Below are 13,655 nucleotides of genomic sequence, written 5' to 3' on the forward strand. Positions count from 1 at the left end.
CCATGGAACCACTGGGGAACCCCCCATGGAACCACTGGGGAACCACACATGGAACCACTGGGGAACCACACATGGAACTAGGGGTGTAAATCACACCCATCATGGCGATTCGATTCAGTATCGATTTCCTGACCCAACGATTTTCGATACTCAAGAATACACCACGATTCGATTCGATTAATTGGTTCTTCTTTTTTTTTTACCTTACAGGCTAGACTATGTTTCAAATTTGAAATAAATCAATAAAAGCTGTAATATCGTTATGCATTTTATTTGCGAAACAACCGCAAATGACAACCGCAAATGACAGAAGTAGAAAAGTTGCACTCCACCTATTCCACCTATTCCTGTTAAAACCTCAAGTCATAATACCCCTGCGTTATAGATTCTGAAAGGCTTTGCATCAAAATACTTCGGCTCCAGACGTCCCCGCCCCCTCCACAGACGCTCAGCTGCACCTCTACCAAATTGTAGCTGACCGCAGACAGTGCCGCAGACAGGAGGCTGGCTTGTTTTGTTTTTATGACCGAAATTGCGGAAAACAACTCGTGAAGTTTGACCTGATAGAAGAGCGAGGTGCGCAAGAATGCTGGGCCCCTTTTTCCACCTGGATCTCCGCTCTTTTTGGCCCTCATGTCCTTCCATCATCGGACTAAACTCGCCCCCACTTACTCACCAACTCGGCCATATTTAGACCCACAGTGTGTAGCACGACCACGCTTCAATATTGAGCATAAATCAAAAATGTCTGTGTCAAGCTCACGGCAACAAACTGCTGTAAGAGTATAACCAGGAAGCGAGGTAAATGGGCAAAATAGGTTTAGTGCCACCGCAGCATTGGAGGGAGAATTACGTCCAGGGGCAAGTGGATAAAAATAGACCGGAGGGGAAAAAAAATACATGAATCGATACTCTTGCGGACGTATCGATGCATCAGATCGTCGGCTGTTGGATTGATGCATCGATACAAAACGATTATTATTTAAACCCCTATTATTTTCACAGTATCATTCAAAATTAGTCTTTGGAAATCTTTTTCCTTTAGTGACTTTATCATTTGATATCTCAGGTTTGAAAGCTGATGTTCTGAAAACCTGTCGCTCAATCCTACAGCTTTAGTCCCTAATGGACTAGGCTAATTCTGTCATATTTCACTGAGCTTTAGTTGATCTTGAGCGTCAGAACAGCTGAAACAGCTCTTCATAAACTGAGCTATTTGCTCTGAAGTTCTTAAAATATAATATGTTCAGTTGCTGAGTTCAAATGCACAGGAAAAGCTGTATGAACCTTTAGCAGGTCACATGACAGAAAAGACAGTGGAGCAGCCAATCTTTCTATTGACAGGAAGAATCATGCTCCCTAAAAACAGGGTGGCATCTTTTTACAGCCAATAGAGAAATCGCAGTTATGGGATGTCAACTGTGATCATGGCTGCCAATCATTTTAGAAAGCCTTGTTTCTTGGGATTGGATCAGGACATTTCTAATAATAGACATCTTCCTTTGCTAAGAACTCTGAAGAAACAAAGAATAGTTTCCCAGCTAATGGGGGATCAGGACTGTGTAAAGACAAAATGCTCTTTCAGGTTGTTATAAATCTTCTCATTGATGTCACAATCATATTAAATGGTTATTTTCTTCAGTTATGGTGATTTTCATTTAAAACCATTTGGTTTCACTGCATAACAATGGCATTTCCATTTGAGCTGGAAGTAAAAATAAAAACCTCCTGGAGAAGATTTTTAAAAATTTTTTTATATTTTACTCCAACAGTTTTCTGCTCTAATTCGATGGGTTAAAAGCGTTCCATCTGTCACCACTAATTAGGGATGCACCTATCCACTTTTTTCACCTCCGATACGATACTGATATTTGAAGTTTGATTTCGGCCGATATCGTTACCAAAAACAGCACCAAAATATTACCTAAAAAATGGTTTTGTGTGATAAAATATATATGATTTGACTTCCCTTTTCTTTAAAACAAAAATAGGAAGCAACCCCAATATAAATGTTATGACTCGTTTATTTAACAACTGTGCACAAAATTTCACCTCATTCCTTTGCTTCCATCAAAGTTAGCTGCTTCCCGCTGCTTCCTTCTTGTTTACCCAGTCTGGTAATCTCAGCATGTTCCTTGTCATGAAATTTCTGAAGGTGTTTCATTAAAGTGGTGGTATTATAGTTTAAAGATTTAACACTGCCCCTCGTAACATTTCTCCCACAAATATTGCACATAGCCATTGGGTTAGTAGGCTGACAGTGCGTGAAAAAACCTCCACACTGCAGATATTTTCACTCGCTCCATCATAAACAATATGGCCGTGTTGTGTTGTTGCGCTGCCGTATGATGGCAAAGCATAACATAGTTAGGGCCCTATAAAATCCGTTTTATTTTATTTTTTGCCAAATTCCGTTTTTTTCCGTTTTAATTTTTGAAAATTCCTTTTTTTCCGTTTTAATTTTTGAAAATTCCTTTTTTTCCGTTTTATATATGTATTTTTGCACTTCCAATCAATGGAATGTTGACAAAACTTGCAAAACAATAGTTCACCTGACACGTAAAAGTCACAGGGGAACTGCTGGGCTCTGTACTCGGGGCTTAGCGTCGTGTTTCTCAACAAGTCTTTGTTGTAAACTTGTGGTTTATGTGGTAAATTGTTAGAGGAACTATATATTTCTAAGATAATGGAAAAATGCCTACGAACATTGAATTTATTTTCTCATGGCAGTACTTCTGTTCATGTTCCTTCTAAAGGATGCAACACATTTAAACAGGAGGACTTGTTTATATGCCTTCCTTTCCCAGCTCATGTTTTAAGGTTGATGTTTCCAGTAGAGCAGGTTTCTAAACTCATTATTTTGCATGTGATTTTAGAATAATTCTTATCCCATTTCTCCACTGAAGCTGATGTTAAAGCAAACATAAAAACATTTTAGCCACTTAGTTAAAGTTGCTAGTTTCTTCTTTTGTTTATCCATGCACTACATTCCCTTCAACCCTTTCTCCCCTGCTCTAACTCTCTTTAACATACGCCCTGAATCCATGGTATCTCTCTGTTTCATCTAGATTCTATATATAAATCCTTCAACTTGCCTCTAGGCAGCCATTGCTGCAGCTTCTCTGCACAACCTCAATGCTCAGCTGAGCTGTTTGTTTTGCATGTATTATTTATGAGACCATAATAGACACTTGTATGTTTCCTTCTAGGCTACACCCAAAACAGCAGGGATCCTTCCATCCATGTTTTGGTACAGTGATCTGTTTTCAGCTGTTCCTCTCAGCATCTTGTCTCATTTACCTTCCACTTAAACCATTAACCCTCCCACCATGACTAGCCACCTTCAGCTGAACATCCCACAGGATTCATAATTATAAATTCAGCCCCGCTTCTCTGCTCATCTGTCACCTGACTGTTGTCCCACTTTTCTGCTTTAGAGCTCGATTACATTTTGAGGCACAGGCTGAACTTGCGCTGCTCACTTAGAAAAAGCCTTTTGGGCTAAAAACTATCTGTTAAAAATGCTCTTTTCTGAGAGCAAGAATTAAAGGGATCTGTAACCTCGGCAGGTAATGGGCAGAGCTGCAAATATAAATGCATGAATATTATGTTTTTTTATCAACTTACTATTATTAAGCAGGAAAATCCCCTGAGCTCACACCATTACCAATGTACAGCCAAGATAGCAATGTTGGTCATTTACATCTTAAAAATATTCATAAAAATATTCATACCACTTAAATGTTTTTGTACTTTGTGTGTTTCCATAATGAGAAGAACCTCCACACCGCAGATATTTTCGCTCGCTCCATCATAAACAATATGGCCGTGTTGTGTTGTTGCACTGCCGTATGATGGCAGAGCATAACATAGAGTTAAAATGAATAGATCGGCCCCTATATCGAGTATCAAGTCAATTGTCACCGATCTAGCTTTACTTCTTTATATCTGGACCGATACCAATTAATACGCAGAGCTGCAAATATCAAAGCATAAATATCATGTTTTTTATTAACTTACTATAATTAAGCAGGAAAATCCCCTGAACTCACACCATTACCAATGTGCAGCCAAGATAGCAATGTTGGTCATTTACATCTTAAAGCGGCTTCTAAAAATATTCATAAAAATATTCATACCACTTAAATGTTTTTGTACTTTGTCTGTTTCCATAATGAGAAGAACCTCCACACCGCAGATATTTTCGCTTGCTCCATCATAAACAATATGGCCATGTTGTGTTGTTCCACTGCCGTATGATGGATGCAAAATTATGATTTGGTCATATTGTTTAAGAGTTTTAAAATCTGAAGAGTGTCATTTGATACCACTGTTCTCAGTATAAATACTAAAAACCAAGGAACACGCCTGAAGTTGTAGAGCAGTTTAAAGTAGGGTCAGGTCATAGAAATATATCTTTAGCTTAGGTGATGGAAATAAGACATTTTTGATAGCATTTCTGACATTTGTTTATGTTAATTGATTAGGCAGGGGGGAAAAAAAACGATAAACCAGGTTTTGTGTTAAAGAAGCTGTAGATTTTATTTTTAAGCCTCATCTTCCAGCTTGAAATTAGTTTTAATTTTCAGTAGGGGAAAAAAAAAAGTAATGAAGGCCAATTGAATGTGTGTTTAGATTCATCAGGTGTTCTTAAAGGCGGGGAATAAACCTTGTTTAAGTTCCCTAGAAAATTATCTTATAACCGTTATTTATGTTAAAGATAAAAACTTTTTACGCTCTCTAAATATGTTATTTAGGACATTTGCTTTACCAGCAGAGCTTTAGTAGTTCAGAAGCTGGTGGTGAATAATTAATGTGCTCTAAACACACATATTCCCCCTCTGCACTTTGCACCTTCTGGCCATCTGTAGTTTCCTTTAGAGCCATGAAGGAAGAGGGGGGGGTGCATCTCTTGTCACCGTCTGCCCAAAATCCCCCTCACCCCCAAGAGAGGGACCCGAGGAAGGTTTATCCTTCTGCGACAAACAGTCTGTCTGCACAAAGCCAGAGAATCAACAGCTATCCCAGGCTTACAACTGTTCACACCATATTCTGTCTCCACTCCAGTTGGCCGTGCTGGTTACAAAAACTGTCTGCTTTTTTTTTATTTGGCCCTCTTTAGTAAAAGCAAGCACTTTTTTTTTTTTGCCCAAAACATGGGTAAAATAAATGATTTATTCCCATTTAAACCTCTCTGTACTGGTGAACTACGGTGCACTAGAGGCTGTCAGACAAGTTGTGATTGTGGTCAGTGTTTGTGAAATTGAATGAGAGTTTCTAAACTGTGTGCTCAGGTGTGGGACTATGAGACAGGAGACTTCGAACGCACACTGAAAGGCCACACAGATTCAGTGCAGGACATCTCGTTTGACCAGACTGGCAAGCTGCTGGCATCCTGCTCTGCAGATATGACCATCAAACTGTGGGACTTCCAAGGCTTTGAGTGCATCAGGACCATGCATGGTGAGTGGATAAAGGAGTGTTTTCAGGTCTCACTGCACACATCGATATGGTTTCCAGGTCACTGCTGACTTGATGTTGTTTGACTTGTACATACATGGTGTTTAGGTGGAACAAATGCTGTTTGTTGTCACTTCAAATAAAGATGACATTATCGACAGACTCCACCCAAAGCTGTGTTGAGCCTCCAAACCACTGTATTTACCTTTTTATTAGATTGATACCTGCCGTTCTGCTGATCAGCTTTGATTTTCCTCCCTCCATCCATTACCTTCCTATTATCTGAGATTGGGTTGCAGGGGCAAAAGACAACCCTTTCTCTGATGTTCTCCAGCTACTTATCAGGGATGTCAAGGAGATTTCCCAGACTGGACTGACATATGTTGTTCCTCCAGCGAGCTACTGTCTCCTTGTACTGGGAAGGGCTCAGAAAATCCCTCAAAAATGAGGTGCCCTGGAGAATAACCACCAACCTCTGTTGTTTTTTTATTTTTTGGCCTTGCAAAACAAAGTCTAAATAGCTACAAGCTCTTTACATCAAAGGTTTGGGGAAAGCCAACCCCCCAATTCACAGCACTGAGTGCTGCTTCCATCTCCCTACAATGTAGGACACTACCACGTAATACACACTATTGATTGCATCTTTTTGCATGTGTGTACCTACTCAAATGTAAAGTTCCTCTCGAATATTCTCTGAGGTTCCAGTTTAAAGAATTAGCTTTGTAGCTTCATTCCATTTCCAGCTAATCATCAGGTTTTCCAATATTTATAATAACTTCCACGACACAACTGACCATCTAAAGACGGGCATTATACACTGACAGGACACATCTATCTAGTCAGTGAATAATGCCTGTCTTTAAATTTCACAGATATCCATGGTTAAAAGCAGTGCAAACTGCAATTTGGCGAATCTCACACCAACCCACCTTTCCTCAGGATGTCTGTTGGAAAATGCTGCAAGCCAAAGTGAGACAAAATTGTCAGCATGATTATTTTATATAGGAAATATTAGTATGTATCTTTGCTGGTTTGCTTTTTGAAAACACAGGAAATGAGGGATATCTCTGTGCCTTACAGAGACATGTTTTGCAGTCATGCAAATAGCAAATCATCAAAAGGATAACATGGTGGTGAAGTCCTGGTTTAAAAAAAAATACAATAAAAAAGATGCTATAACATACATTTTTTAGTAAAAAAACAACGAATGTGACAAAAAATGTGTTTTTCATAGCTCTAGTGATGCCCTGCTCTCCCTGGCACCCTTGGTGGAAAAACTATGTATTGCCAATACTGTTTTATAAAAATATGTTTACACTTCCACATATGAGGATCCACAATAATGCTGCTACTAAAGCAGTTTAGATTTTTTTTGAAGACTAATCTCCCCTGATCCGACTCCACACACTATGAAATTACTACTTTAAATGGATCCTTGAGCACACTTCAGCTGTTAAACATCCTAATAGCTGCAGCGTAGTTTGCATAGGAATCACTTTGCCCATTAATAAAATGGCCTGTGAAGAACACGTGTGAATATTAATGAATTAAACATTTCCTGATGTTATGGTGGGATTGCAAATCCCATATTTTGCGCAAGCCAGCTGCAGGTTAACATGATAAAGGAAGGTGTGGCCCACTTTACTATGATACCACAACTAATTTACATATATTACATATACATTTTAAGATAAAATACATATACATGTATTTTATCTTAAAATAGTTAAATAGCAATAGTATCTTAGCATTCTGGGTGGATTTATTCCTTAAAAACTACCATTTAAAAAAAAAAAGAAAAAAAAGGCCAACCTTTGAAGTAGATTAGTGCTTATTTGGACAGCAGTGTAATTATCCTCTTCAGCACCACGTTGCAGTTTTTCAGAGCTGCCCCTTTGTTATCTCAGTCTCATGGCATGTGTGAGCACATGGACATACGCACACGTTTGAGCTGGCCTTTGAGGACATACTTACTGTCTTCCTCATCAGTTTAGCAGCTTAAACATGTCCCAGTGTCTAGTTAATTAGGCATCTCTTATTCTCCCAGGACAAAAAAAAAATCCAACCCCGCAAATTGACTGCCTGGCCAATCATTTAATTGGCCAATTACAACCACCCCAATTTCTTTTTCACTATTGAAGATGAAGCTGAAGAAAATATTTTTTAGCTAATGTTTTACATGCTTAAAAGCTTTCGTTTCTTACCAAGAAATTATAATATTTTTTTTTCTTCTTTTTTTATAGGCCATGACCACAATGTTTCATCTGTAGCCATCATGCCCAACGGAGATCACATTGTTTCTGCCTCGAGGGACAAAACCATTAAAATGTGGGAGGTGGCAACTGGGTATGAAAAAAAACATCAATCTTTAATCCACAAACACCTTTACTTTGGTTCCAGGTCGAGTTTTTAGTCTTCAGGATCCATTTTGATGTTCTAATGTGAATAATTTCCTCTCCAATAGCTACTGTGTGAAGACCTTTACGGGCCACAGGGAGTGGGTTCGTATGGTGCGCCCCAACCAGGACGGCACGCTGATCGCCAGCTGCTCCAACGACCAGACCGTCCGTGTGTGGGTCGTGGCCAACAAAGAATGCAAGGCCGAGCTGCGGGAGCACGAACACGTGGTGGAGTGCATCTCATGGGCTCCAGAGAGCGCAAATCCCACCATCCTAGACGCCACAGGCTCCGAGGTTAGAGCAGGTCGCCGTCGTTGAAAATGAACCTGTCCTCAGCTGGACGGGACAGAATGTCTGAGATCTGCTCACATTGCATTTAATGGCGTAAATACTCGTCAGGCGGTGGAAGAGGAGACAAAGAGGCCAGTGTGAGATTCGTTGGCTTTAAATTTGTGCTGCTAGTAACACATTTGCAAAATGCGTTAACCAGATAAGCCAATAATCATTCAGTGATAAATAGGCGGAGATATCAAGCAATCTTTATCCAACCATGTGCTCCAATCATCTCCCAAAGCATAGCTGATAGCTCCTTCAGTTAAAGCACATCTAAGAGGTAAACTCATGATTGAGAGTCGTACAATCACCTTCAATCAGCGTTCTTCCCCTGCAATTCTGCCATGTCATCAGATCTTATATAGCGTCACCACTGATGCTAATAGCATGAAGCAGCAGCTGGAAATGAAGACTAAGGACAAACGGGTTGAGGGAACCACATGGCCTGCAGACAGATCAGACTCCCCATCATGTCTTGTGATCTGCGCTGTGTCCAATTTGTAACCTTGATAGATTTAAATAGGACTTAGCTTGCAGCAGTTGTTCCAGACTAACATGTGCTCTCTTACATTGAAGATGTTTTAAAATGTTTTTTTCTTGTAACACATCAGGGGAAATGGAGCGATAGATCTGATTGTAGATAGACCCAACACTAAAAGCCTTTTTTATGGTGAACAAAGGCGCTTCTAGATTTGGTCTTATTATTGTATTATTCAGCCTGGTGTTTTTTTTCTTTTTTTTAGAAACACTTTTAACTTCAAAGTACCAGCTGCTCTTCTTTTGGGGTCTGTCTGTGTTTCAAAAGATGCAGAAATTGCATTTTCCTCTATGCAACTTGGCTCAATATGACTGGAGAGAGGGCGACAATAAACAGCAAAGTATTAGCCGCAGATTTTCTATTAGCTTTAAGTCTGGGATTAAATTGAACCATTCTTACATCAGGTTCAAAGGAAAACCTACCCCTCAGCATCATGCTACCATCGCCATGCTTCACCATGCTCTTTTCCCTCCACTGTCAGCGTATTTGATGCTGCTCAATAGGTTCAGTTTGTTTTCTTAAACAATGTATTTCTTGGAAAAAGCTTCCTTTCAGTCAGAATAACAAACCAGATGTGATGTTTTTTTGTTTTCTTCTTTCATTTCGGTTTTTCATAGTCCAAGAAGAGTGGGAAGCCCGGGCCATTCCTGCTGTCTGGCTCCAGGGACAAAACCATAAAGATGTGGGATGTAAGCACTGGGATGTGCCTTATGACACTGGTAAGGATCCTCTTTCGTAACTGTATAATGCCCATTGGTAAACAGATTTTCTTCACAAAGTGCATTGTTTTCCATCTGGAGTGACATCAGCATTTTCCGTCTCTCAGGTTGGACATGATAACTGGGTGCGCGGCATCCTCTTCCATCCCGGAGGCAAGTTTATTGTGAGCTGTGCTGATGATAAGACCTTAAGGATCTGGGACTACAAGAACAAGCGCTGCATGAAGACCCTGAGTGCCCACGAACACTTTGTTACCTCTCTGGGTAAGCTGCCCTCTAGTCAGACGAACCTTTAAACCTTTAAATTGTTTGTGTGCATCATGAATGTTGTTACTTTTTGTTTTCCAGATTTCCACAAGGCTGCTCCCTTCGTGGTCACTGGCAGCGTAGATCAAACAGTAAAAGTCTGGGAGTGTCGTTGATTTGGACCTGGGAGGACTGGACCACACCCCTCCCCAATCCCCCTACCCCCAAACCCCCCGCCCGCACATCTTCACCTCCCTCCGGCTGCACTGGTCATCTACACTTAGCGCTCTCTGGTCCGATAACTTTTTGTCCTTCCGTGTAAATTATTCCTGGATGTAGATCGAGCTAATAAATGTTACACAAAAAAAAAGTATTCTTGCATGGTAATCCAAAATTGTATACTGTAAATTTACATAACGTTGTCTAGAAGTACCATAGGTTTTAACACAGGGCTGAGCGTTTGTTCCTGCAGCCCTCCCGACCAGCTGAAGGCAGATGGTGTTTAAAATAAAACAACAATAAAAAGTAGGGCACTAAAAAGCGATAATTTAAGAGATGACAGTGTCTTTGTGTAAGATTTATTTTGTCTATTTTTTTTTCTTCTGTTTTTCATCTCCTTTACAGTTGTAGTCTGTTGGTGCCTAGCTGGCTTTGAGAAATGAGGCAATGAGATGTCTGTGGGGGCGTTGTTGACCTAATCTGTAGCTTTATAGCATCTCTTCTCAAGTGCATACAATTTCTCTTCATGTGGCGCTAGGTCAAATTTTAACAGCTGTGTGTATATATATATATATATTATATATATAAATATACGCGTTTGTTTCATACTGTCCTTGGACCTGGGGGCTCTAACAGCTTTTTACTCTCTTAGGTGGACCACATAAATTGCTGCTGGGATTAATATTAATAATCTGTGGCTTCTTTAGTTGCTGAGCAAAGCTTTTGAGTATTTTGGCTCAGTGCAGCACTTGAGCTCAAAGGTAACACCTTGAGGATGAGGGTTTGCTCGCCTTTGTTGCCTGTTTTGAGCTGAGTTTAATAATTCTCTTCCTTTTTTGTTTTTTAAACCACTCAGCGGAGTCGGTCGGTGCGATGCAGGAAAAGTATGTAAAGGTGCTCAGCTGCCCCATGATGCCACTAGAGGATATAAACGCAAAACCGACACAAATCTAGAGATAAACAAAGACATAAAGACTGATGAATAGCTTAGCCCCCTGTTTCTTATATGAGAGTTTGATATGAAATCTCAAATTCATGGGGAAATTTAGCTTGATCATATGAGTTTGGCAGACATGTTTGCTTTGTTTTCTTTGGCAGAGCAATGAGACGTGAAAGAGCTCTGCAGATAAATCCCCTAAGACCTTTCTTTCCTTAAACCTTCACAGACTGAAAGAGCAACCATTCCTCTTACTGTTGGATAATAAAACAACTCTGAAATCTTCTTCCCCAACTCTGTCCTCTTAAGATGTTTCATGACAATGGAAGATTAAAGACTTTGAAACAAGCATAACTCTAGTTTTTGGTAAACCTGTCCATTCCATCTCTGTTCCTCTCCTAATAATCGAGCCGCCGCTCTGAACTTCCTGCTACTTTTGGCGAGTTTCCCTCTCTGTCTGTGTGCTGGATGTGTTGATCTCTTGCCGAGTCCTCGCTGAAGTGGCCGATGTGAGCCTTATGTGACCTGTCCATGTAGCGCCGCAGCATGCGAAACCTGCATCCGGAGGCAGAGCTGTCTGAACAGATGCTTCACAGACCAAATGATTGATCCATATAGTAACTTGATGAAGTGTGCTGATTTTCCCCTTTTTTTTGGCACATTTTCCAAACCGCTACTTTTTAAAAATGACCAGCTTGTTGGGTTCAGACAGCTCTGTTGTTTGGTTTGTAGAGAGGCTGGTTTGTTGTGTGTGATGCTTTTTCTTTTTTTTTTTACTTTTTTCCCCCCTTGTATGCAGCTGGATTGTGGCAGACTTAGGAGGCAAATGTCTCTTTCAGGGAATTTTACCCTTGATGCTCTCTTGGAAAATCCTAATTATTTGTCCCCCCTCTAAGCCATTTTCTTTTAAATGTTTGTGAAGAATAAAAACAGTTGAGGTCTGTTGTTCCAATTGGCCATTGTGTTAAGTTGTCGACCTAAAGCCAAAAATGTACAATTTTGTTCTGTACTATCTGGTCAACCTGAGAAAAAATTAGCCTCATTCTTGTCCTGGCCCTTTGAAAATAGGACCTCTCCTCAAGATCATGCTATAATATCCCAGACCTTCCCTTAAAAGCTGGAAAATGTGTCTCCCTTCCTTGTTTTTTATTCAAGGAAGTTGGTCTTTAGAGGTCTGGATGATGTTTGCTTCTATCAGTAGGAAAAGAACTTCGAAAACAGCTGCTGCTTTTTTTAGCGTAAACGTAAAAGAAAATCTAGTTTTGCCATCTGCAGGTCCCAAGCAATCCCTGTGCTGCATTTGCTGGTGAGAAGGGACCCATGATGAGGATTTAAAATCCTGTGCGTCTTTTCCACCAGCATCCAGTCTCTTTGTCCTCTGTGAGCTGCCTGCCGAAACACATCTGAGGGCTTCAGACTGCACAATAAGCTCCTTAGAGGAGAGCTCTTGTTTTTTTTTTTTGCCACTATGGTCTCACTCTTCACACAGCAAACTGTTAACAATATACCTGGATGTCATTGTTTGCAATATAATAAAAATGGAAAACTTCCCCTCGTGTCCTGCTTTTTTTTTTTTTTTTGGGGGGGGTGGGGGTTGATAATTGAGGTGTGTTCAAGGTAAAAATGAGTTAATGAAAAGACATGAAGATCTGATCATGTGGAGCTCTTTAATCATTGTTTTTAGAAAAGGAATTTAACTGGACTTTCTAAATAGTGAAGTTGGTTCCTATTCTTGTATCCCTGGAATAAATGTTAAGAAATTCTCAGAGAAAACGAATGTAATCTTTTATTCAATGACCCTTTGAATAAATAAAAATCTGTAGCTCTAATTGTAAGAAAAGGTTTCAAAGGAGGAAAACGTGTGATGGTAGATTCACCAGCTTTGCAGCTTTAAGACCTGCCTTCCCTGGAGGCAAACTAAAGATTTTATTGAGTAAATTTGATCATCAATTAAAAGCAAGAATGAAGTGTAGATCATGAATTAAAATGACTCAAAGCTATTAGCTGAATGCTAATGATATGAAAACAAAAGTAGGTTAAATTAAGTTCAATAATGGCCTAGAAAGTCTTGAATTTAAACTGTGTGAGATGTTGAAAACCCATAAGAATGATTATAGACGCCAAACAGTTGAAGAATGCTGCTCTAAGTTACCTCTGATCTTTATTACAGGAGAAAAGATACATTTAAGAGCTCATTTTATTCTTACCTGCACAATGGATGCTAATAAAATGTTAAGATGTGTGAAAATGGGGAGATAAACTGTTGACTTATGATTTGGAGTATCCGAAATATCAAAATAAATATTACAATTTCATAAAAAGTTATAAAGGAGTGTTTGTCTTTTACAGAAATTTGTTATGAGATCTTATACATTATAACCTTTTTTAATTTAGGGTTGGTCAAATGAAGATAATGCAAATTTAACGAAAAGAAGTCAAAGAATATATAAATCTAACATTAATACAGAGCCTTGCAATATATTTACACTCTTTTGAATCTTCCACATATTGCAGCGGAAACCTTAATCTGTTTAGGACCAACACAAAATTATGGGAATTATTTGGAAAGAATGCCATGTATTTGTACGGAAGAGGATTAGGGCCACTGAAAAAACAAAAAAAGTTAACTGATTTTTTTTTATTTTATTTCAGTATGATAGAAGAAAAAAGTCAAAATTCTGACATTAAAGTCAGACTTCTGAGAAAAAATTCAGAATTCTGACTTTAATCGCATAATTCTTACTTTAATCTCAGAATGTGGAGATTAAAGCCAGAATTCTGAGAAAAAAGTCAGAATTCTGACT

General features: G+C 39.4%; 1 protein-coding gene across 1 annotated transcript in view; it reads left to right on the forward strand.

Annotated features, from left to right (window-relative positions):
- The window catches only part of pafah1b1 (platelet activating factor acetylhydrolase 1b regulatory subunit 1), a 33,535-nt gene extending 23,315 nt beyond the window's left edge, over window positions 1-10,220 (forward strand). The window contains exons 6-11 of the mRNA XM_015403316.1: window positions 5,295-5,463; window positions 7,704-7,806; window positions 7,925-8,153; window positions 9,348-9,449; window positions 9,557-9,713; window positions 9,798-10,220. Of these exons, the coding sequence (XP_015258802.1) occupies window positions 5,295-5,463; window positions 7,704-7,806; window positions 7,925-8,153; window positions 9,348-9,449; window positions 9,557-9,713; window positions 9,798-9,871 (834 nt within the window). The 3' untranslated portion in view covers window positions 9,872-10,220. The remainder of the gene's footprint in view (window positions 1-5,294; window positions 5,464-7,703; window positions 7,807-7,924; window positions 8,154-9,347; window positions 9,450-9,556; window positions 9,714-9,797) is intronic.
- The last annotated feature ends 3,435 nt before the right edge of the window (window positions 10,221-13,655 follow it).

The sequence above is a fragment of the Cyprinodon variegatus genome, unplaced genomic scaffold, assembly GCF_000732505.1.
Source record: "Cyprinodon variegatus isolate N-32 unplaced genomic scaffold, C_variegatus-1.0 Scaffold1480, whole genome shotgun sequence".
Classification (NCBI taxonomy): Eukaryota; Metazoa; Chordata; class Actinopteri; order Cyprinodontiformes; family Cyprinodontidae; genus Cyprinodon; species Cyprinodon variegatus.